The sequence below is a fragment of the Gorilla gorilla genome, chromosome 3 (assembly GCF_029281585.2).
Source record: "Gorilla gorilla gorilla isolate KB3781 chromosome 3, NHGRI_mGorGor1-v2.1_pri, whole genome shotgun sequence".
Lineage (NCBI taxonomy): Eukaryota > Metazoa > Chordata > Mammalia > Primates > Hominidae > Gorilla > Gorilla gorilla.
Window position 1 is genome coordinate 205,773,391 of NC_073227.2, and position 23,109 is coordinate 205,796,499.

At 44.9% G+C, this 23,109-nt stretch overlaps 1 protein-coding gene across 10 annotated transcripts in view; it reads right to left on the reverse strand.

Moving 5' to 3' along the window:
• Positions 1-23,109, reverse strand: part of ACSL1 (acyl-CoA synthetase long chain family member 1) — a 71,486-nt gene that overhangs the window by 22,257 nt on the left and 26,120 nt on the right. For 9 of the 10 annotated variants that reach the window (XM_055384892.2, XM_019025440.3, XM_063705677.1 and 6 more), the window contains exons 3-5: positions 10,786-10,900; positions 6,105-6,169; positions 2,523-2,624 (exon numbers count right to left, since the gene is read on the reverse strand). In XM_055384892.2, the coding sequence (XP_055240867.1) occupies positions 2,523-2,624; positions 6,105-6,169; positions 10,786-10,900 (282 nt within the window). Of the gene's footprint in view, positions 1-2,522; positions 2,625-6,104; positions 6,170-10,573; positions 10,683-10,785; positions 10,901-23,109 lie in introns of those variants that run through there. The other variant, XM_055384893.1, reaches the window with a different exon arrangement.

The following is a 23,109-nucleotide window of genomic DNA, read 5'->3' on the forward strand; positions in this document are numbered from 1 at the left end:
AGGCAGGGAGATGCTAACAGAGGGGATGGCAGGATCAAAAGCAGGGATAGTGAGAGCGATCTGACTGGCACAGATGGTTCTGGCTGGAGAGCAGGGAGCAGCCACTGAGAGTTTCTCAGCAAAACAGCGGCTGTGGGGCTCAAGGAAGACCCCTCTGGCAGCAGGGCACTGTATGCCCTGGAATAGGGGAAGAAGTACCTTGTCTAGCAGCAAAACTGTTTTGATAAAATCCCTCTAGAAAAGTGCAGGAAAGAAGTGAGACAATAACTGGCCACACTGCCACATGCAAGATGCAGTAAGATGTGTCTGAAGGCACTGGCCACATAGCCACTTGCCCTACCTACTGGACAAAGGTGAAAGATCACTCTTTCACTACCATACCCAGGGGTACCCCACTGCCTCCGGCTGCAGCTTTCTAATGAAATCATCTGCAGAACTCTGACACACAGGACAGATAAAGGCACAGCCGGGGGAAGGGGGCACAACCCACTCACATCCACTTGGCCTGGAACTAGGCTTCTGAGTTTCGTTTTTTTCCCAGAAGGAATTTTCAGCCAACAACATAGAGATCAGGTCCAAGGTCCTTAGGCACATGTGACGCATAAGGAAGGCTGTCTTTCCTGCCACTCCACCACATGAAAATGCTCCACTCCCAGACACAGGTGTGAACGTGGGCATTCCCTTGGCCTCCCCGCCCCTATTTCCTTTGAGATTCAACTCAGGTGCCACCTCCAGGGAGCCCTCCTTGACTGAGCTCCCATAATCCTTCTGCCCTGCGCCCACACTTACCACTTGACAGAGAAAGCACCGGTGTTTAGGTCTGTCTTGCCTTATGTGGTACCTCAGGAAGAGAGGCCGAGTCACTGTGCTTTGGCACCCCAACACAGTGTCTGACATATAGTGGGTGCTCAGCAACATTTGTTGAATGAACTCATAAATACAGGAAGGAACCTATTTCTTGAAGAGATTCGTTTTGCAGTTCTAGATTCATGATAAAATTCCATCAAAACAAACATTTTGATGTGTTCATTTGGGATGAAAAAAACTAAATTCTACAAGCCCAGTCACAGTCCAGCTGTGGAGAATGCTGTTTTCCCCTTGAAAGACCACAAAACTCTAAGAAGCCATCTTTATTTATAAAAAAAAAAAAAAAGTCAGTAGCACAGGGATTGAGTCAGCATGTCTTCTGGACACAAGCAGGTATAAGAATAAATTCGATTTCTTCAAGCCAGGTGCTTCCATTTTTCTAAGCCAGCTAGATCTACTAATCTGTTGAGTCATACCATAAGCAATACTTCCAAAAGAGCTGCTCATTTAAACTCAGTTTCTGATATGTTTTGGCTGTGTCCCCACCCAAATCTCAACTTGAATTGTATCTCCCAGAATTCCCATGTGTTGTGGGAGGGACCCTGGGGGAGGTAATTGAATCATGGGGGCTGGTCTTTCCCATGCTATTTTTGTGATAGTAAGTTTCATGAGATCTGATGGGTTTATCAGGGGTTTCTGCTTTTGCTTCTTCCTCATTTTCTCTTGCCGCCACCATGTAAGAAGTGCCTTTCACCTCCTGCCATGATTCTGAGGCCCCCACAGCCATGTGAAACTGCAAGTCCAATTAAACCTCTTTTTGTTCCCAGTCTCAGGTATGTCTTTATCAGCAGCGTGAAAATGGACTAACACACTTTTACACACTGGTTTACAGAAACCGTGCTGGGCTTAGACCAATGACAGACTGCCCAAAGGAAGGCTGGCTAGCAGTGAGTACTGTCCCCATCACCCATGGTATTTTAAACTCTAGAAACCAACCAGAGGGAAAGCCTCATACCTTTCAGAAAGGAAAAAAAGGAACCTGCTATTGACAAAAATGTATCTAAGTCTCTCTATAACTTATTAGTGCCATTTTTCTAACCACAGAGGTGACTCTTAAAGTAAAAAGACTCCTTTGTTAGTTATCTGTTCTAAGGATTTTATTTGGGAACCTGGTTTAAAAAAACTAAAATAATCCCCTCAAGAAAGTGATTTCTTTTTCTCTTAAAGGCGATTAAAAGGCCCTGGTTCAGGTTTTCCTTTCTTTTTTTTTTTTGAGACGGAGTTTCGCTCTTGTTGCCCAGGCTGGAGTGCAATGGCACAATCTTGGCTCACCGCAACCTCTGCCTCCCGGATTCAAGCGATTCTCCTGCCTCAGCCTCCCGAGTAGCTGGGATTGCAGATGTGTGCCACCAGGCCTGGCTAATTTTGTATTTTTAGTAGAGATGGGGTTTCTCCATGCTGGTCAGGCTGGTCTGGAACTCCCGACCTCTGGTGACCCACCCGCCTTGGCCTCCCAAAGTGCTGGGATTACAGGCGTAAGCCACTGTGCCCGGCGGCCCTGGTTGAGGTTTTCATATGTGTAACTTTCTAAGGTGTAACGTAAAGCTATACTTTTAGTAGAAATCAGACTACAAAATCTGGTCTCTAGCAGAAGTTAGGCTCTTATATCTGAGAATTCTCAAAATCATGCACAGCAAGTACCTACTGGTTCATACCTCAGGTCTATTTTGAGCAAAGATGCCAATGAACTGATCTGGGGCGGTCTTGAAGCCCTTCTGGATCAGTGCTGAGCCTATGCACTCCGACAATTCTGCAACCTAAAATGGAGAGGAAAAAGTCAGAAGCAGCATTGGGCCCCAACTCCAGAAACAAAGCTGACCGGATGGCAGGCTTGTATCTCAGCCAGCAAGCAATGCTGCACACAGAAAGGGAGAGGAACATGCAGGTATTCCTTTATTGATAGATTTTTTGGTAAAACACAAGGTTTTATTCACAAGAAATCAGAATTAAGAGAACTGACTGCAGGGTTCCTTCTGCAAAGCAAATTAATCTTATCCCAATGGCTGCAGGTCACAGATAATTATATGGCAGGGCTATTTATACATTTTTTTCTATTTTAGTTTTATACAATTTTAAAAATAATAGAGAGATGGATTTATTTATTTATAAAGCAGCCAAAACTTGTTTATTTGGTACAAACACAGAAACAGCAACTTTTGAGAGACCTATAAAAAATAAGAGCAAGCTCTTATCCTTAAGTTCTACAATTCCATTCTTGAGAATGTATTCTTAGGAAACAATTCAAACTCAGGAGGAGGTTTTTAAAAGCCTACATACAGGCCAGGCACGGTGGTTCACGCCTATAATCCCAGCACTTTGGGAGGCCACGGCAGGCAGATCACTTGAGGGAGTTCGAGGCCAGCCTGGCCAACATGGTAAAACCCCGTCTCTACCGAAAATAAAAAATTAGCCAGGCATGGTGGCGTGAAACTGTAATCCCAGCTACTCAGGAGGCTGAGGCAGAATTGCTTGAACCCAGGAGGCAGAGTCTGCAGTGCACTGAGATCACCCCACTGCACTCCAGCCTGGGTGACAGGCAAGACTCCATCTCAAAAAAAAAAAAAAAAAAAGCCTACATATAAACAATATGCAAATATTTCAAAATTATTGCATCAAAAATCTCTAGGGTAAAAAACCTAATCATGGCTGGATGATTAAGTAAATGATGGTAAATCACTAAGAAAATGCTACATAGTAAATATTATAATTATGAAAACTATCAAACTTAGGACAATATTACAATGATAAGCAACACATGTAAATATAAAAATGCATATTATAATAACTAAGTAAAAATTGATAGGTTTGCAAAATTCAGCAGGGTTATCCTATCCTCTCCCTGTTCCTACCCCAAATAAACTAAAATTTTTAAAAAATCTTAAACTTTGCAGTTCTTTTCTTTTCCTTTTTCTTTTCTTTCTTTCTTTCTTTTTTTTTTTGAGACATAGTCTCATTCTGTTGCCCAAGCTGGAGTACAAGGGCATGGTCTTGGCTCACTGCAACTTCCTCCTCACGGGTTCAAGAAATTCTCCCTGCCTCAGCCTCCAGAATAGCTGGGATTACAGGCACCTGCCACCACACTCAGCTAATTTTTGTATTTTTCAGTAAAGACAGGGTTTTGCCATGTTGGCCAGGCTGGTCTTGAACTCCTGACCTCAGGTGATCTGCCCCCGTCGGCCTCCCAAAGTGCTGGGATTATAGGCGTGAGCCATACCGTGCCTGGCCTGGAGTTATTTTCTTTATTCTCAGTTTGCAAATTCTCAAGAGTACTCTTAAAGCACACCCATACCCGTAGGAAATAAGGCCATACCTACTCCTGGCCTGGAACCCTACTGGTTCTGGGCCTTGGCACCATCCTGGCCCTACCTATGAGGAACAGACTGATCGTGGTAAGGTGACAATAGGATGACACAAACAGGCTCATTACTACTCTCTCCTTCACAGACGAGTTCAAAAGTCTTGGTTGCATTTAAGGAATCGGAGCCTGAGAAATGCCTGCAATTGGATGCTATATAGCTGGTAAATATGATTGAATAATACACGCACATTTATATTTCTAGATCGGTCATACATTCTTAAAAAAAAAAGAAACAACCCTTTAAGGCATTCCTAGCCACCAAAAGGTCATATTCATTGGATGATTGAAAAAAAAAAAGATTTGAATGTACAAATCCAAAGTTGGCTTCAGTTTTGTATCTTCACCTGCTTCCAAATGAAGTGTGCAAGTCATAGATTCACACCTTCAGAAACCCCAGTGATTTTCAATCTGCCTTGAAAACGCCTATCTGCAATGGACGTGTCTTCTCTCTTCCAGCCACTAAACAAAAGAAGTAACCCAGGAGGCAGAGAGGATTCCATGATGCCTCAGGACCATCACACACAACACACACATGTTCAACACACACAGGCTGTTCTTACACTTGTGAAAATGAGGGCTCCTGGAAACTACTATTTGTGCAAGAAACTACTATTTGGCTCTGACAGGACAGAATAAAAATGGGAAATCCTTCCAATCATGTGAGATACTGCTCCTAGCTCCTTCTACATGGGAGGTGTGAGAAGTTGCTTCCCCTTCTCTTGAGAGACAGATGAACACCTCTCAAGCAAAGCCTTCTGCATCCTGTCGACCCCAGAGGACGGACGGGGAGAAATCATGCACTTCAGTCTGAGAAGAACCAACAAGCACTACTGCAGGAGTGTGGCTCCGAGGCTGCAGAGAACGATCCCTTCCACAGACGCACCCCAAATACACCAGCTCCTAAGCTGCCCTTCACACAAAACCCAGAAGGAGGAAGTGCATTTGTATTCATGAATCCGCATGATTACCTGCCCCTAGAGCAGGAGAAGGGGGGCCAGGGACAGGAGCCTTTCCTGGACAGCTGTGTGGAAGCAGCAGGCAGCAGAGCTGGCATGTGTGGAGCACGTGCCTGTCCCGGGGTGCCGTGTGGACTGGGGAAGAGCTGTGGCACCCACATTCATTGTAATCATGATAAAAATAAAAATAAACAGCAACGTCTTCCTGCACTGCTACTGCCACTCATGAGCCGCTGTTTCAACAGCTGTAGCCGTCGATGGGTGGGGACTAGAGACCGACAAGGGCCACCATACTCAGATCCCAGCTTCCTTTGTGCTTATACAGTAACACAAGCGCCTTCCCCGAACATCTGTGTTCCTCTCTACAGCTGCCTGGGGGTAAGTGTCACACAGGTGGTGAGTTGGACCACAGCTTTGAGGGTCAGCAGCACGCACTAGGAAAGCCTACACAAGAGAGGCTGCAGGCCTTGCTTCTGGTCCTGGTTCTGCCACTAACCAGCTATGACCTTCGGTGAGTCACCTCTTTTCCTGAGACAGGTCCTCCTCACCTGTGAAATGAAGACGTATTCCCACGTTCCAGCTTCTGAGTTTTTCCAGAACCCCTCAAGTGCAGAGAAATAATCCTATGCCGCCAGGAGGACCGGGAGAGTTTCTAGAATTTTATCTTAAAAATTATACTTGACTTCACAATGTATCCACATCAGCTTTGAAATACAATGCTTTGAACCACCTGTGAAATTCCTTAACTTGTTCTCCCCAAACCTTTGTGTCAAGTTTCTCCTTGGATGCCCCATGCTTACGGCAAGGCTCTGAGCTGGTCCAGCACATACACTCTGGAGAAACCTTCCGGCTCCAAGAATTCACATACAGAAGCACCCCTGCTTGCAAGAGGAGTCCACAGAGCCTGTCTCATACAAACTCACCTGTTTATATGAAAGCCATTCATAGGGTTGGTCTGGTTTCCGAGAGCCTAAACAAGGGCCGTTATCTAAAAAAAGAGAAACAACAACAGATGGGCTGAACGTACATAAATATTCCTAGATTTTAATTTGTATCGCAACCCCACTCTATTAAACATCAGCTAGACTCTACTTTAGTCCTCAGATAAGAAATGGTGGCTTCAGATTGGAAATGTTTTCTCCCTCAGTTTTGGTCTGATTTTTTCTTTGCTTGTTTATTTCTGTTTTGTTTAAGTGGGGCAGGAGAGGGGCACAGAGGGGAGAAAAGGCAATATCCAGCTCTTAAGGGCACTTAATTTGTGATTCCTCTTTAACACCCTACTGGTTTAGACCGGAAGTCAGCAGATGAGTGGTAAAGAAAGCTGCTGTAGTGGTAAACAGATACCTTTTCAGAAGAGGTATTCATCAAAACTTTTCAAGAAGTCTAAAGCATTCTAACTCAGAATACGGAAAGGAAAATATAATTCTTTATGTGTCCAAATTTTGATGACCAAAGGTATCAAGAATTACCTGGAATCCTGGTTACATGGGTGAAGTCATGATTGCAGAAAAACAGAAACAAAGAAAAGATGCAAAATGAGGTGACGTGAAGCGGTATCTGTGAAGCAAAAGTTAGGAAATACCGAGATGTTTCCCGATTCCTATTCAGGTTTCAAAGAAGCAAAAGGGGACCATAGTGCATCTGGCTTTAGCATGTTAGGTCTGAGTGTTCGTGAGGAGGCTCTGATTTGATGTGAGGACCTAAGGAAGTAGGATGGAAGGCAGGGCTGGCCCCATCACACAGATCATGCCCCAGACAACGGCAGTGTGCTGCACATGCAGATTCAGGAATCAGCCACGTGGCTGAGGAGGACGCAGGCTGGACACACTGACTTCTTTGCCATCCCTAAAAACAGTCCTGATGAAAACAGGAAGAGCTATTCTCGGACCCTCTCCAATTTACAGAGACTGTAACAAGCACCATACAAGATGAGTCCAATCAGATGTTGCTTCCAGATGGGAAAAAAATTGCATTAGCCATATGAAATGATGCGATTTTATTCCTCAAAAACAGAGACGGGCACACTGCAGCCAAGGGCCAAATCAGGCCCACTGGCTGTTTTTGTAGACACAGTGATAGTGGCACACAGCCACACACATTCATTTTTGTTCTGTGTGAGGCTGCAGTTGAGTAGTTGCAACCAAGACCATATGGCACCAAAGCCAAAAATATTTACTACCAGGCTTTTTACAGAAAACATATGCCAGCTCCAGCTCCAGAACTAGCCGTTAAGCTGCAGGCTCACCAGGGGAACTTGATACTATACCAGGTTCTATTATACCCAGGCTCTAGAATTTTTTATTCAGTTGAATAGGGATGGGGCCTGGGCCTCAGTATTTTTTAGAAGCTCCCCGATGGCACAAAAGTGCAGCTAGAGATGACAGCCACTGAGAAGCAGGGAGCTCAATCTTTATAAATGGCTTCCTTGGTGCAGTTTTAAAGTACTAGGTTTAAAAACTCTAGGCGGGCTGCTTCTATCATTCAACAAACTTCTGACCCCTTATCCAAGTGCTGGGTCTTGCTCTTTTGTTTCAGTTTAATTCTACAGTAGCCTAAGAAAATCAAAGCTTAGAATAAAAAGATCCTCTGGGGGAAAAAGAAAAAAAAGGAAGCAAATCGAGACCCGCAAAGCAGCTCCCTTCAATGAGTACAGATCAGGAAGACTGGACATACTTTCCTTCACCTTCTCTGACACATCCATAAAAGGACTTTCATTTTCCAGGGGGAGCAAGCGACCAAAGAAAAGTTATGTGACTTGTCTTCAGATCAGAGGAGAGTCAAAAGCATAATGTAAGTCACCACGCTCCTCGATGAATGTATATACATTTACATGTATACAGCAGGTCCTCAAATAACGGCATTTCATTTGCACGTTCTCCCCACATCTATGTGGTTTTTCCTGGGAACTCTGGGTTCCTCCCACATCCCAAAGCTGTGCCTGTGAGGTGAACTGGTGCATCTCTATGGTCCCAGCGAGTGTGGGTGAGTGGAGTGAGTGTGTGAGTGTGAGTGGGTGTGAGTATGAGTCTCCCTACGATGGGAGGGTGTCCTGGCCAGGGCAGTTCCCACCTGACATCCTGAGCTGCCCAGATGGGCTCCAGCCGCCCATGACCCTTAACTGGAATAAACAGGTAAATATCTTACTTATTTTTATCAATTGTTCCTAAATGTCTGTATCGCTCACATTTATTTCATGTTTAACATAAGAAGTGTGGTCTTTATTTAGAAGTTTGGTGATGTTTTTGTGACTAGAAATACGCTATGGGAATTTAACTCTTGTTCGTATCAATTAGCCTATGGGAAAAATTGGTTTCATTATAGTCGTTTTCAAGTTGCAGTTTCCAAGAACCTATCAAAGACATTAACTGAGGACTTATCGTATACGTGCTCTGTGGTGGTGGTAAAGAACACACACACACACACACACACACACACACACACACACACACTGTTTCATGTGCCATATGTTAGGCTGATCCACCTGATGGATATTTACTATCACAGACAAACCCTGACCTTGACACCAACTTTGAAAATGTTCATAAATTAAATAATACACAAGTAAGCTTGCTTTTCCTTTGTAATAGGGCTTAATGCACGTGCTATGGGAACACTGGGACAAACTCGCCAAGCTGAGACATCCAATGTTACCAGTGTCAAGTAAAAAACAATAGGCACTTTTTTTTTTTTTTTTTTGAGGCGGAGTCTCGCTCTGTCACCCAGGCTGGAGTACAATGGTGCAATCTTGGCTCACTGCAACCTTCACCTCTCTGGTTCAAGCGATTCTCCTGCCTCAGCCTCCTGAGTAGTGGGGGTTACAGACATGCACCACCACGCCCAGCTAATTTTTGTATTTTTAGTAGAGACGGAGTTTCACCATGTTGGTCAGGCTGGTCTCGAACTCCTGACCTCGTGACCTGCCCGCCTTGGCCTCTCAAAGTGCTGGGATTACAGGTGTGAGCCACCATGCCCGGCCAATAGGCACTTCTTGAGTGCATATTACATGCAACGTATCATGAGGGATAGAGCCAGCAATACCGCATGGTTCCTGGCCATAAAAAGATTACAATCTAGCTAGCAGTGGCCCAAATAAAAGCTAAGCATCAGAGGATTTAAATAACAAAGCACAGATTCCAAGACCATTTTTAGAGAAGTACCTGGTATAAGCAAAAATGAAGTGGCTAAAATAGAGGGGTGGAGAAACCAGAGGTACTCCCTCCTTCACTGAGGATGCATTAGTGGGGCGGCGCTCACTGTGTGCCAGGCACTGTCAGTGCTGTGAAAACAGATGACTGATAGCCACCCTGTTCTTAAGGAGCTCGGGCTAGGGGGGGCAGAATGCCAGGTGAACACCTCTGTGCCATCAGGAGTTATGCAGAAGGAATATAACGTGCTGGGAGGGAAAAGGGAAGAAATGCTTCACTCGGAGGTAGGGGATGAAAATGATAGACTAGGAAGGTTTTAGATAAAAGGTGAAATGCAGTGAGTTTTGTAAGATTAAAGAATACATCAAGCACCCAGGCTGGGGGTAGAAAGAGGCTTTATGATCAAGAAAAAAAAGTGCACGGCCGGGCATGGTGGCTTGCGCCTGTAATCCCAGCCCTTTGGGAGGCCGAGGTGGGTGGATCACCTGAGATTGGGAGTTTGAAACCAGCCTGACCAACATGGAGAAACCCCGTCTCTACTAAAAAATACAAAATTAGCTGGGCGTGGTGGTGCATGCCTGTAATCCCAGCTACTCGGGAGGCGGAGGCAGGAGAATCACTTGAACCCAGGAGGTGTAGGCTGCGGTGAGCCAAGATCATGCCATTGCACTCCAGCCTGGGCAACAAGAGCAAAACTCCATCCAAAGAAAAAAAAAAAAAGTGCACAATTCTGGGCATGGTGGCTCACACCTGCAGTCCCAGTGCTTTGGGAGGCTGAGGCAGGAGAATCACTTGAGGTCAGAAGTTTGAGTCCAGCCTGGGCAACATAGCAAGACCCCATTTCTAAAAAACAAAATAGAACTGCACAAAGCCTCAGGGCTGGGAGAGAGCAGAGGAAGTCGTGGCTCTGCAGGAAGTTCAGTATGACCTGAGGGCCCTATACAGGAGGCCTGGGAGGGACAGAGGCTGGAAAGGAGGTATGCTGGATATCACAGGGTTTCTTACACTACAGTTAATAATTAAGGGTAATCCCATGAGCCAACATTTCCCAAGTATCTTTAACAGAACACTGCCATCCTGGGATGTCAGTATTTCTTTCTCAAAATATGGGTCTCATGGTCAAGTAAGCATGAAAAATGCAGGATTGGGCCCAGTTCAACAGATCTCTTTATTGCAGGAAACGTCAGAGCCTATTGTGCATTGGTGTGACATGTGACTCACCATAAAATACAGGATGTGACACTCACATATTTGACCATGGAGCCCCCAGGGCCACAGGGAACATCTAGAGGGTCCAGTGAGCTTTGGGACTGACTCTGGGAAAGTTACAGTGGACACAGAGGGGCCTGAGCGATCCTAAGGAGGCGAAAGATAGGAGCAAATGTGCATTTCTGAAAGGCCACTCGTTCTTCATGAAACACGGTGAGCGGGAGCCACGCAAATGCAGGAAAATACTTACTTGACACCTGTATTCCCCTCTGGAAACCTTCGTATAATGTTGTGACATCATCATAGAAATACACCAAGGGCTCGTCGCTGTCAAGTAGTGCGGATCTTCGTGCACCACCACTACCCTATCAAAAAAGAAAGGGGGGCAGGTTAGAAGGCAGTGAAACATCTATGCACTGTGGAATGGCTAAATCAAGCTAATTAACATATCCATTCCTTTACATTCTTGTCACTTATCTGTAGTGAGAACACTTAAAATCTATTCTCTTAGTAATTTCAGGTATATGGTACATTGTTATTAACTACAGTCACCAACTAATAGTGAACATAGTCACCATTTTTATTAAAAATAGATGTCCTGAACTCGTTCCTATTATACACCATAAATACACATAATTTGTATTTGTCCATTAAAAAATAAAATGCTTAAAAATTAAATATAAAGTCTAATATGCCCCTGTGGTATCCGCACCCCTCTAGGCGGCCACCTGCGGAACAGCTGCCCAGTGAGTAAGTGCTGAAAGACTGCAGTGCAAGATGTGCTGATGTAAACCAATCATTCGCCTGGAGGTAAACACAGGCTTCGGGGAACCACGGCTAAGTCAGAAAGATGCCTGAAGAGAGAAAACAGGTTTACAGACCTACAAGTGCTGGTCCTGCCGGATAAGGCCAAAGAGAGCAAGAGAAGAGCCACAAACTGCCACCACTACACACACTGACAGTTCTCAAGGCACTGCCATCCACAGCACAGAGGACTGATCCTGTTCAGCTCTGGTGGAAATGAAACCCCATTTGGTTATACTTCTAAAATGTTACCTATATTCTTTTTGAGACTATTTCCACTATTTTATCTCCTCACCAAGCGCAATATCATCTGTTAGAAACTTCACTTTCTTGCATAGCATCTCTAACAATTAAAATCATCAGCTACCAAACATATGCATGTGCAGAGACAGGTCTTTATTAGTTTTAGGTGCAACATTTATAGGTGTGCAGATTTGACATCGCTGTGCACCTTTCTCTAAGTCGTCTTCATCTGTTAGCTTCCTGAGTATATTTGCTATGTGCAAGAACTCCTAATGATGGATAAGGCGGCAGGGCCTAGCCTCCCACAGTAGCAGCAGTAGTCTTTACAGGTAGCAGGTCTCCAATGTGAGCTGCTGAGTCCTCTGGGGCCAAAGGACACTGTAAGGCATCCAGACATCCACAGAAAGCCAAAAAGCACTCTTTAGAGACTGATAAATAAAAGCTCAGTGACTATGACGTTAGAGCCTACCTTTTTTTTTTTTTAATTTCAGAGAGGGGCCTTCACTTTTACAACAGTCTGGAAACCCTTGGAGAAATTAGACTGTGATATGATAACTTCTGGTACCAACAGGAGAGAGCTGTCCAAAAGTGGAAGAGATCATTTCTGGCTTAAGGTGTGATGAAACAAAACAGGAGACACCAAAAAGAAGTGTGGAAAAGCTAGGTCTCAGAGCAGGGCGGCAGGCTGAGGAGGGCAGCGCTGAGGAGGAAGTGGATGGGTGCCAGGGGATGAACTCACAGGGAGACCCTTTAGAAGGTGATGACTGCCTGATCTGTTTCCATGGACTCTTCTATTTTTATTAGGATTATCCATTTCTCTTCCTACAAGCTCTTTTGCTTTTTGTCCACCCTTAAGTTATAATGTATATACTGTTTAAAAAACATTTAAGTGATACATAAGTATATCAAGGAAAAATGATTACTATTAGTAGTTTGGTAAATTCCTCCCAGTCTTTTTTTTTATGTTTATACATTTATAGACATTCTGTCAATATCTACTGTGCGCTACATATGTGTATTTAACTCGATCCCAAACTGCAAATAGTTTTCTGGAGTAAATATGACCTAATCATATCTTTTAATCATCACAATGTCTTCTCTCTCTTGGCAGAAACTTTCTAACACCTATGGCTGTGATTCCAAACATACTTACTAACTACAGCACGCCACTTTATAAAGCAAAAACGTTATTCTTTGTGTGCATAAGAATGGGAGAATATCTTTGTGTTAGTGTCACGCATTATTGTTACTTAATCGCTGAGTCTGTTTTCTTTTCTGTAAAATGGAGACATCATGAGTCCACTTCCAGGGTTATTTTTTGTTAAAGAGGAACTTTCCTGTAAAATATGATTGTGTAGAATATTACTTGTGCACCCAATAACATGCTCTAACTACAGTACAAGTCCATCACCTCAATCTTGACTCCAACAAATAGCCTGAAATTCAGAAGCAATTTTGTGGCTTTGTAGTGAATATCAGAAGCCATGAAGCCACCGAACACACCGAAGGCACCAAGGCTAAGGTAGGAAGAGAAAGGGGGAAAGGACAAAATGATAGAGAACAGGAAGAATGAGAGAGTGTGAAAAGAGATAAGAAAAGTACCAACTATGATGGTGAAGTGTGGTTGTCTCAGTATGGCCTAGAGGTACAGGCAGCCTGGCCGCCCGAAAAGTACCAAGTATGATGGTGAAGTGTGGTTGTCTCAGCATGGCCTAGAGATACAGGCAGCCTGGCCGCCCGAAAAGTACCAAGTATGATGGTGAAGTGTGGTTGTCTCAGCATGGCCTAGAGATACAGGCAGCCTAGCCGCCCGAAAAGTACCAAGTATGATGGTGAAGTGTGGTTGCCTCAGCATGGCCTAGAGATACAGGCAGCCTGGCCACCCAAAAAGTACCAAGTATGATGGTGAAGTGTGGTTGTCTCAGCGTGGCCTAGAGATGCAGGTGGCCTGGCCGCCCACAGGGAGGTCCTCACGATGCTCTGCTTACAATGGTGCCTTCTATACCTCTTGACACAACAGAAATGCATTCATGGTCTTTTTCAGTGCTCTTTCTTCAAAAGCAACACCTGCACTCTGCAGAGGAGTTCCCCTAGCTGTGAATGGGCAGATGGGGATAAGATGAACAAGACACAAGCTTGTTCTGAAGGAGCCCACGTCTTGTCTCTAAGTGACCACAGGGACTCCAGGGAACCCTGGCTGAGCAGAAGAGTGCAGGGAGAGTCAGGATGAACAGACAGAAGCAAGCCTGAAATCTCAGGTGCACAGGCTCATTCTAGAGCCAAGGTTCTCAAAGTGTGTTCTGCGGAACACCTGGCACTGGTTAGGAAAGCAAATCACACCAGACCTGCTGAATCCGAAACTCTGGGAATGCGATCCAGCAATCTGTGCTCTAAGAAGCCCTCCAGGGGATGCTAAAGTTTGAGAAGCACCTTCCTAGGGACAGCAGTTTCCAGCAGGGAAGTTTTCAGCAGGGAAGTGGTGAGGATGGGCTAATGGGTTAGAAAGAAATCTACAAGAAGTGTAAGCAGTGTGTGGAACAGGAGGGAGGGAAGAGACTGGGGAGAAACTAACTCCTACAGACCTGGATAGGGCAGTGGGAGTTGGGAGCCGGGAAGGACCAAGGCATTGGGCCGTGCTGCAGCACTCAGGAACAGATTTGACAGGTAATGGGGTGTAAGCAGAAAGCAGGAGGGCTGAGAAGAAAAACTGTTCCCTTTAATCAAATAGAAGACTGGGCACTGGGGGTAGGCTTCAGAAAAGAGATGAAGTTTAGCTTTGGACATACAGAGACCATATCCCTTCAAGACAGGTCAGCCACCTTGGTCAATGTCCCAAATTTTATTTTAAGAACCACTGCTCTGGAGGACCATTTTATAACAAACTTTTAGCTAAATAATTTTTTAGTTAGGTTTAAGTTTTTGGTGGTGTATAATCTTCTGGAATCCGAGAAACATAGAGGCAAACAAGCTAAATCAAAGTTAAAGAAGTGAATGATATCCCCAATAAAGCAACATCTTGACATGTAACCTGGGGCAAGATATTTATTATTACCCTAATTAGCAATTAGAATAATGAGAAAAGCTTGAAAATGAAGCAGTAAATGAGACATCTGCCAAAAGGAGACTGAAGGCTAATTGAAGGCTCGATGATACGGGATAAAAGGTCACACTGTCACTCAGTTGTCAGACATAACTGTAATTTCAAGAAAGGGGGTTGAATAAGAAGGGGAAGGGCACAAAACATTAGGATCTGTGCTTCAAAATCTGTGGCTCTATGAAAACACCACACATTCTAATAATGACTTTTTTTTTTTTTCGAAACAGGGGCAGGCTCTGTCGCCCAGGCTGGAGTTCAGTGGTATCATCAGAGCTCACTGCCGTCTCAACCGTCTGACTGAGCTCAAGCAATCCTTGCACTTAGCCTCCCGAGTAGCTGAAACCACAGACACGTGCCATCTCGCTTGGCTAATCTGTTTATTATTTGTAGAGGCAAGGTCTCACTATGTTGCCCAGGCTGGTCTCAAACTCCTGGGCTCAAGGGATCCTTCCGCCTAGGCCTCCCAAAGTATTGGGATTACAGGCGTGAGCCACTGCGCCTGGCCCAGTGTTGCTATTTTTTGAACAAAAATGCTATATTTAAAACTGGGTGTTAGCAACCTTAGTTATATCTACATAAGCAAGGGGTTGCAAGCTGAGTGCTGGGAAGCAAAGCTGTAACAACTGGAGTCTAAAATGCTTGTAGGTTTTACAAGACAGAATCACTTCAAAAGCTGGGGACTTAAATACTGTATTAGGTAAGTCCACACAGCTATTTCTAGGGATGCCTATTTAAATGAAAAATAGCTTAAATTTGGCCCTTATGGCCTTCTGACATAACCTACTGATCAGCAGGCAGTGTGTGGGGGTCGCCTGGGCTCAAGAAACAGGGCAAGCAAAGCAGACAACCCCAGCTGAATGTGTAGGAAATCAGTCATGAGCCAGTGAGTCAGCAGGCATTATGAGTCTTTTATTCCTCCTGCTATAGACCTCTTTAATGTGGTTACATAGTGTTCCCAGTTAAAAAAAAAAAAAAAAGATGGTGAGTCAAACCCACTACAGTGAAATCGGTGGTCATGAGTATATTCCGCAACATCTCTACAAGCTCAGGTTCCTCCTGAGGTCAGTCTCCCCACAAGCGCTGAATTAGGAAACAAGTTCAAGTTCCCCTTGGGGGCAGGAAGGGCAGAAAACCGTGAACATCTGCATATCAAAGGTTTCCAAGGCCAGAACTCTCACCAATATTTGACTAACAGGAACACAATGGCCAGTTATTTTGTGCCACTCCCCTATTTAAGTGCGAAAGCAAATGATGCCGTTGAGGATTTCTTAGGGGTAGAGAAGCCCAAGCTTTACCATTCATAGACTCATTCATCTCCATCTCCAAATGGGCATCTGCCAGCCATAGCAGTTAAATGCCCCTTGTGTTGCTATTGTTTACGCAGGAGAGGGATAGGGAGGTGGACGCAGGGCGAAAGGGAGAAGGGAGAGAGAGAGAGGAGGGAAAGGAGTAGAAGGGGGAGAGGCAGAGCCAAGTAACTTCTGAAGAGACTGCCAAAGACGTGGCTGGGTTCTAATGCGGGATCCATCTCTAGGGTGCAAAGGAGCATGTAGAACCACAGTCCGGGGGTAAAAATGATTCCTTTTTGTTCCTTCTAATACCTAACACGTGGTCTATACAGCTGTTCCCCTTCAGGATACCCAAATCCAGATGCTCAAGTCCCTGATATAAAATGCCATAGTATTTGCATATAACCTATGCACATCTTTCTGTATACTCTAAATGGTCTCTATATTACTCACAACACCTAATATGATATAAATAAGTAGCTGTTATACCGTATTGTTCAGGAAATAATGACAAGGAAAAAATGTCTGGCAATGTTCAATAGACAAAACCATCCATTTATTTCCATGGAATATTTTTAATCCACGGATACAGAGCGCCAACCGCATCCTCCTCAGCATTTACATTTTACACGCATCTTAGCCTGCTCAGAACTCCGTCATGTGCTTCTTTTTGTAAACAGACACAAAACTACTTTTCCATCCAGTGACCTTTCAGAGAGGAACTCTGGCCATCAATTCTCGTATCTAGCAGACTACATCTTTGATATATTACACTAGGTCTTTTAAAGGCCAGCCCCTGGGCAACTCCCCCTCCACAATAATTTCTAAATGACAATGGACAGATATTTTTAAAATTCCCAGATTCCCCCCAATACAGTGAACTGTAAATGTCACAAGGTAACAATGAGGCCTCACGCTCACTATTCATACTCACTATTGAACTAGCTGACTTCCCAAGATCCTTTCCTCCCAGCTGAGCACAGAAGGGCAGAACTATCCTGACACCGGCGTGCAGTAAAGATGGAAGGTGAGTGAATGTGTACGGAGCCTGCTAAAGGCCAGCCCCTCTCCACATGAGGAAGCTCAGACTTGGGGGGCCGCTTCCCTTCTCAGTCCCATGTCCACCACATAGTGGAGCAGAGCTTTGAACCTAGCTCAACGAGACATCCAGATACGTCAAGGTTTGCTTGGCGGTTCACAGGCAGGTCCCAAACGTGCCCACACCTCCTTCGTCTGTGTGTGGAGACATCCTTCATCTTTGAGGAGGCGGGGTCCAGGTCACCTGTGCCTGGCTGGGTTTTCTGATTTTTCAACCCTTGCTCCTAACCCTCAGAACCTTTTTTCTTTTCATTCCTAGTCCATCTCCAGTTTCCAACTTCCTGGCTCCCCACTATCCCAATCAGAGGATTTGCTGAAGAGGGACGGGGGGTAGGGGTAGGAGGCTGACACAGTACTTCGCAAAACATCTCATCACCAGAAAAAAAATCAGCTGACCACAAACCCGCCTCAATGAAAGGGAAGAAAATTTGAAGTCACAATGTCCAAATTCCTACAAATACACATTGTTCCAGAAAATAGGACTGCCAGTAGAAATTTTACATGCCAACCATTTGAATATACAAGGCATCTGCTTCACTTCTGCCTAGTTCAAAGGGAGCCACATTCCTATCTACTACCTTTGGTCGGCTTTTGGACAATGGGTGCTGAAGGTGTTTTGTCAAGAAACACAGTCTACACTGGTCATTTTTCATTTGGCACCAGTTGGTTCCATCTGGCTATTTTTAAACATAAGTAAATATTACAGCACGCATTTCTGTCCTTTATGCGTTTCTGTCATCAAACACGTTCTCTGTTTAATGAAGCCTGTGAGAAGTGACATCATTTGTACAAAATCAAATTGTGTTTTCAGACCTGCTTTATCATATTCCCTATGTATCTGTAGGGACCTTTAGCTTTTTCTTCCTGGGTAAAGAGAGCCCGGAAATAGTTTTTTAAATATAACAATCAACCTCTTTCTTTCTTTAAATTCCTAAGCCAGGCACTTAATACTCCTGTGGCCTGGTCTTGGCATAAAGATCAGAAACTCTGCCTTCAGTTCTCACCCTGCAGGCCACCCCACCCAACCACCACTGCTCATTACCAGCTCTAACACTTTTCCCACCTAATTCAGCCACCTAAAAGCGTCCCTAAGTCAGCAGACAGGTCTTACAGTCTCTTAGAAAGCAACTCAATTGTTTCCTGTAATGGAGATTTGTAAGAAAAAGTAATTTAGCAAGGTTTTTCATAACTTGTTATTAAGAAGCTCATTAAGTTTTAGAAAAGGTGCTGAAGTTACCTCAAGGCATGAAAATGCTGATGTTTGCACCCTGCCAGAATAACATTTCTAAATAAAAACACCCCCTCTAAGCATACTCTCTCCATCCCAGCTATGCTGGTTAATACTGAGTGTCAACTTGATTAGATCGAAGGATATGAAGTATTGATCCTGGATGTGTCTGTTGAGGGTGTTGCCAAAGGAGATTAACATTTGAGTCAGTGGGCTGGGAAAGGCAGACCCACCCTTAATCTGGGTGGGCACAATCTAATCAGCTGCCAGCATGGCCAAAATAAAAAGCAGGCAGAGGAATTTGAAAAGACTAGACTGGCTTAGCCTCCCAGCCTACATCTTTCTCCCGTGCTGGATGCTTCCTGCCCTCGAACATCAGACTCCAAGTCCTTCAGCATTGGGACTCGGACTGGCTTTCTTGCTCCTCAGTTTGCAGATGGCCTACTTTGGGTCCTTTTGATGGTGTGAGTTAACGCTCCTTAATAAACTCCTATATATCCATCCTATTAGCTCTGTCCCTCTAGAGAACCCTGACTAATACACCACCCCACTGCCCCAACTGCCAGGATTGCTTGCTGCAAATGTCCTCAAATGCTGGAATACTTTTCAGGAATTCTCTGAGCACCATGTCAGCAAAGTTGCTAGGGGTAGAATTAAAAGGGGAAATCTTTGCTCCCATCTTCATTTGACCATTTGCACAATTATGTTGCTATCAAGACCATGGAATAACAGGCCATGGGGAATAGTGACCCAGAATCTGCAATCACATATGGTAATAAATGGAAGTTAATGCCTAAAAACAGCCCAGATTTCCATATGGATGAAGGATAGGGATGTAACCAGAGCATTGGATCAGGAGATTCTTCTGAAGTCTCACACAGGCTTCTAGTTAAATACACATCAGATAACTGATTTCTGTTCCAAACCTTCCCAGAGATGAGAATTAGGTTTACATTTACAAATGACTGTAGAAACAGTATTTATTAGGTCATGTATACAAATGACTGCAGAAACAACCAGATGTTACTACTGTTCCTAATACTTGTCCCTTCCTCTCAGCGTTCACCTGATACCACCCACCTGGTTCAAAATCATTCATCTATTGCCCCGCCTTGCAACTGACTGTGACAGTCCTTCTTCAGACCCATCAGGCTGGTGTCAGTGAGGGCGAATGACACCACCATCCAACTCAACCCCAGCTGCCCTTCCTGGACACCTCCCTTCCTGCCCACTCCTGGCAGTTTCCACTAAGGCTTGTCTCTAAATGTCTGCCTCACAGACACGTGTAATCCTGCCCAGATCAACAAGAGCTCCCGCTCACAGCGGGCCCCAGCCACTCAAGTCCAGAAGGGTGTCTCGCCGCCCTTAGCGTTTCCACTGGCATGATCCCTATAGGCCCACACTTGCTTTACCTCCACAAGTCTGGTGTGAGTCTTCATAAAAACTTATGAATCAACGAGCTGCTCTCTTCTCCTGCAAAAATTACTTCTCCCAGTTTGCAAGTGGGCCTTTACATGCATACATGTGTGAAGTATGGTTACGTGGAAATGAGGGATTCCACCAGCCACACGGGGAAATCCTACTTGGTAATATGCTCCATATACACCCTCTAAACATGGATGAAGGATGCCAGTCCTTGTTGCAGTGTGCATGTGAGCTGGAGGTCTGTGGTTTGTTCATGCAGGCCATGACACTGAGAAGGCCTCTGGTGGAGTGTGACTTTTGAATTGTAAACCATGCTGTTGATTGAGCACGGCTCCCACAGCCTGGATATGCTGCCTTTAGTTTGCTTCTTCCAAATCCTTACCTGAGAATGAACCCACAGCTGTAGTTCTATGGCATGAAAACAAGTCACTTGCATTGACTGCTCTAGTCTCAAGATGGCTCTCACCCTCTGCCAAGGACAAGGGGTCCAAGTGGTACTTCCTGCTGGCCTGGAGCTCCCTGAGGGCAGCAGCCTTCTCTGCCCTGGTACTGTGCACATCATGCCAGAAAAACTCAAGTCCTTGCTGAGTGAATATAGATCTGATAACTATTCTCTGTGACTTGTGGAGAATGAAACCCAAAGCGCCACATCCTCTGTGGCAGGCTTTATGAAGCACAGGATTAAAACGCTAAAGCAAGTTGCTAACCATATATATGCTAACATATGGACGTATAAATTTCAATCTCTCATGCAAAAGGGCCACCGGCCAGCATGTGACCTGGAGGTCAAGAGATCGTTTGGTGTGGAATTTAGTCATCCAACTAGGAAACGAGATCAGTTATACCCAAGGAACTGGTTCTGTGTATTGTAAGATATGAACCCGTGCTGGAACCAAGGTCTGATAACAATCTAAACAGTGAATCTGTGATAGACTAACTGGGTTAGTCACCAGAAGTAAACCTTAATCCAGGTTCTGATATTCCTAAAATTAAGTCTTAGAAAAGACGTGAAGGCATAAAAAAGTTTTTACTTGCTAAAATTTATTCCCTTCTCCAACATCTAAAAACAAACAGATAACACATACCACAGGTTTTTGTTTAAGTACATTATGATCTTGTAGTAGTTGTCAAAAATCTTTCCGAACTAATTTGACAAGTCAGTCATCTCAATGCCCATACCACGGCTCTCATAAGGAGAGGAACTCACATATTCTCTCTGGAGGGTCTCCATCCCCCTGGCTTAGAAGGAGCAGGTGAAGGGCAGATGCCACTTGCATGGGGCTCATCACCAATGGCCCCCTCTGGCAAACAGGGCCACACAGCAGCCATTCCCATTCCCGGGTGACCCTAAGGCCCAGTATCCAAAATTACAGTGGCTCCCCTCGGTCCAGCGAAACTGCTTCCACAGCAAGCAGCCCTTGAGGATGCCTCCAATCCAGAGCAGGGCCAGGCTGGCTGTGCCAGCGTAGCACTGATTGTGATCATTGGAGTTGTAGCTGCAGACGGAGATAAGGTAGCCTCCAGAGCATCTCAGACATTCTGAACTTCTGTGAATGTCACAGGGGTCCGTACTAACTGGGAGCAGCAGGTCTTGCACACAGGACTTGCCTGCACTACTACCTCCTTCAGCAATTACAAAGGTTCTCATCTATATTCATAATGGTTCACGGCCTAAATCTCTCAACTCTGATAGGTGGACCTGAAACCACATCAACACCAACTCCTGCTCTGATTCCATCTATGTCTGACCTGGTTCAGGGATAGAGGATGAGGGAAGGACAGAGTCACTCAGGTTTTCACAGTCCTGTGCCCCTTTCATGCCAGTCCTCACCATTACCTGATTCTTTTTCTTTTTTTTTTTGAGATGGAGTCTCGCTCTGTTGCCCCCGCTGGAGTGCAGTGGTGCAATCTCGGGTCACTGCAACCTCCGCCTCCCAGGTTCAAGCAATTCCCCTGTCTCAGCCTCCCGAGTAGTTGGGATTACAGGCACACGCCACCACGCCTGGCTAATTTTTGTATTTCTAGTAGAGACGGGGTTTCACTATATTGGTCAGGCAGGTCTTGAACTCCTAACCTCAGGTGATCCATCCACCTTGGCCTCCCAAAGTGCTAGGATTACAGGCGTCAGCCACTGTGCCCAGCCCACTACCCGATTCTTGACAATTTCTGATCCTATACCCAACAGAACTTAGACTCTGTTTTTATTTTACCTGTCCCTTTTGCTCCTTCCATTTCCATCACTACCTTTAGACTCATTTGCCTGCATATCCATTTTCAAAAGATCCTGCTCTAGGCCAGGTGCTGTGGCTCACACCTGTAATCTCAGCACTTTGGGAGGCCAAGGTGGGAGGATTGTTTGAGCCCAGGAGTTTGAGACCAGCCTGGGCAACATAGCAAGACCTCATCTCTAAAAAAAATTTTTTTAATTAGCCAGGCATGGTGGTGCATGCCTATAGTCCTAGCTACTCTGGAGTTAGAGGTGAGAGAACCGCTTGAGCCCAGGAGTTTGAGGCTGTAGTGAGCTGTGACCACACCACTGCACTCCAGCCTGGGCAACAGAGCGAGACCCTGTCTCTAAATAAATAAACAAACAAACAAGCCTGCTCCTGGGTTTAGAGGCTCAAGTCACTGACTCTTCATATTGATCTGGACAGATCCAAACTTTCTATCCTGGTTTACTGCCCCCTTCCCCAAAGCCCTAGTTATAATATACAACTTTCTACTACTATAATGAAGGCAGCATAACAGAGTTCTGGACCTTCTACTAACTGTATGATATAATTTTACCTCTTTGGACTCAGTTTTCTTGTGTATAAAATATGAAGATTAAAAGACAAAGGGAAAAAAGTAACATTTGCTGCATACTTATTGTGGGCCAAGCAGACATTGCATAACTCTTCAGTCCTCTTAGCAACACTGAAGGAGGAAAGGTACTGTCACTTCTGTTTTCCATATGAGGAATCTGAAGGTCAGAAAAGCCTGGTGAACTTGCCCAAGGTTGCCTGGTCTAAGCTGGAGTCCAGTCCCACATCTGCCCCATCCCTCTTTTCCCTGGTCCCTTTCTGCTCCAACATGCTCCTGTACTTTGCTTAACTGCAACCACGTGTGTCTGGGGTCCGACCAATCCAAAAAGGTTTCCAGTCACTCCAGTGAAGATCATTTTCACTAGGGGGCCATGGGGCTTCAATCTCAGAGAAGAGGCTAAAACATGTAGCCAGGCTAAACCAGAACACTGGCTAACACCGGAAATCTTGCATTATCTGTGACAGTGATGTAAAAAGAAAGCAAACCCACAAAATCTGCTTCCATCCATTGCTCAAAGTCACAGAGCAGCAGCAGCAAAATCCTTCAGAAGATGGAAGCTCTTCCTTGGCACGCAGGGCGTCACAG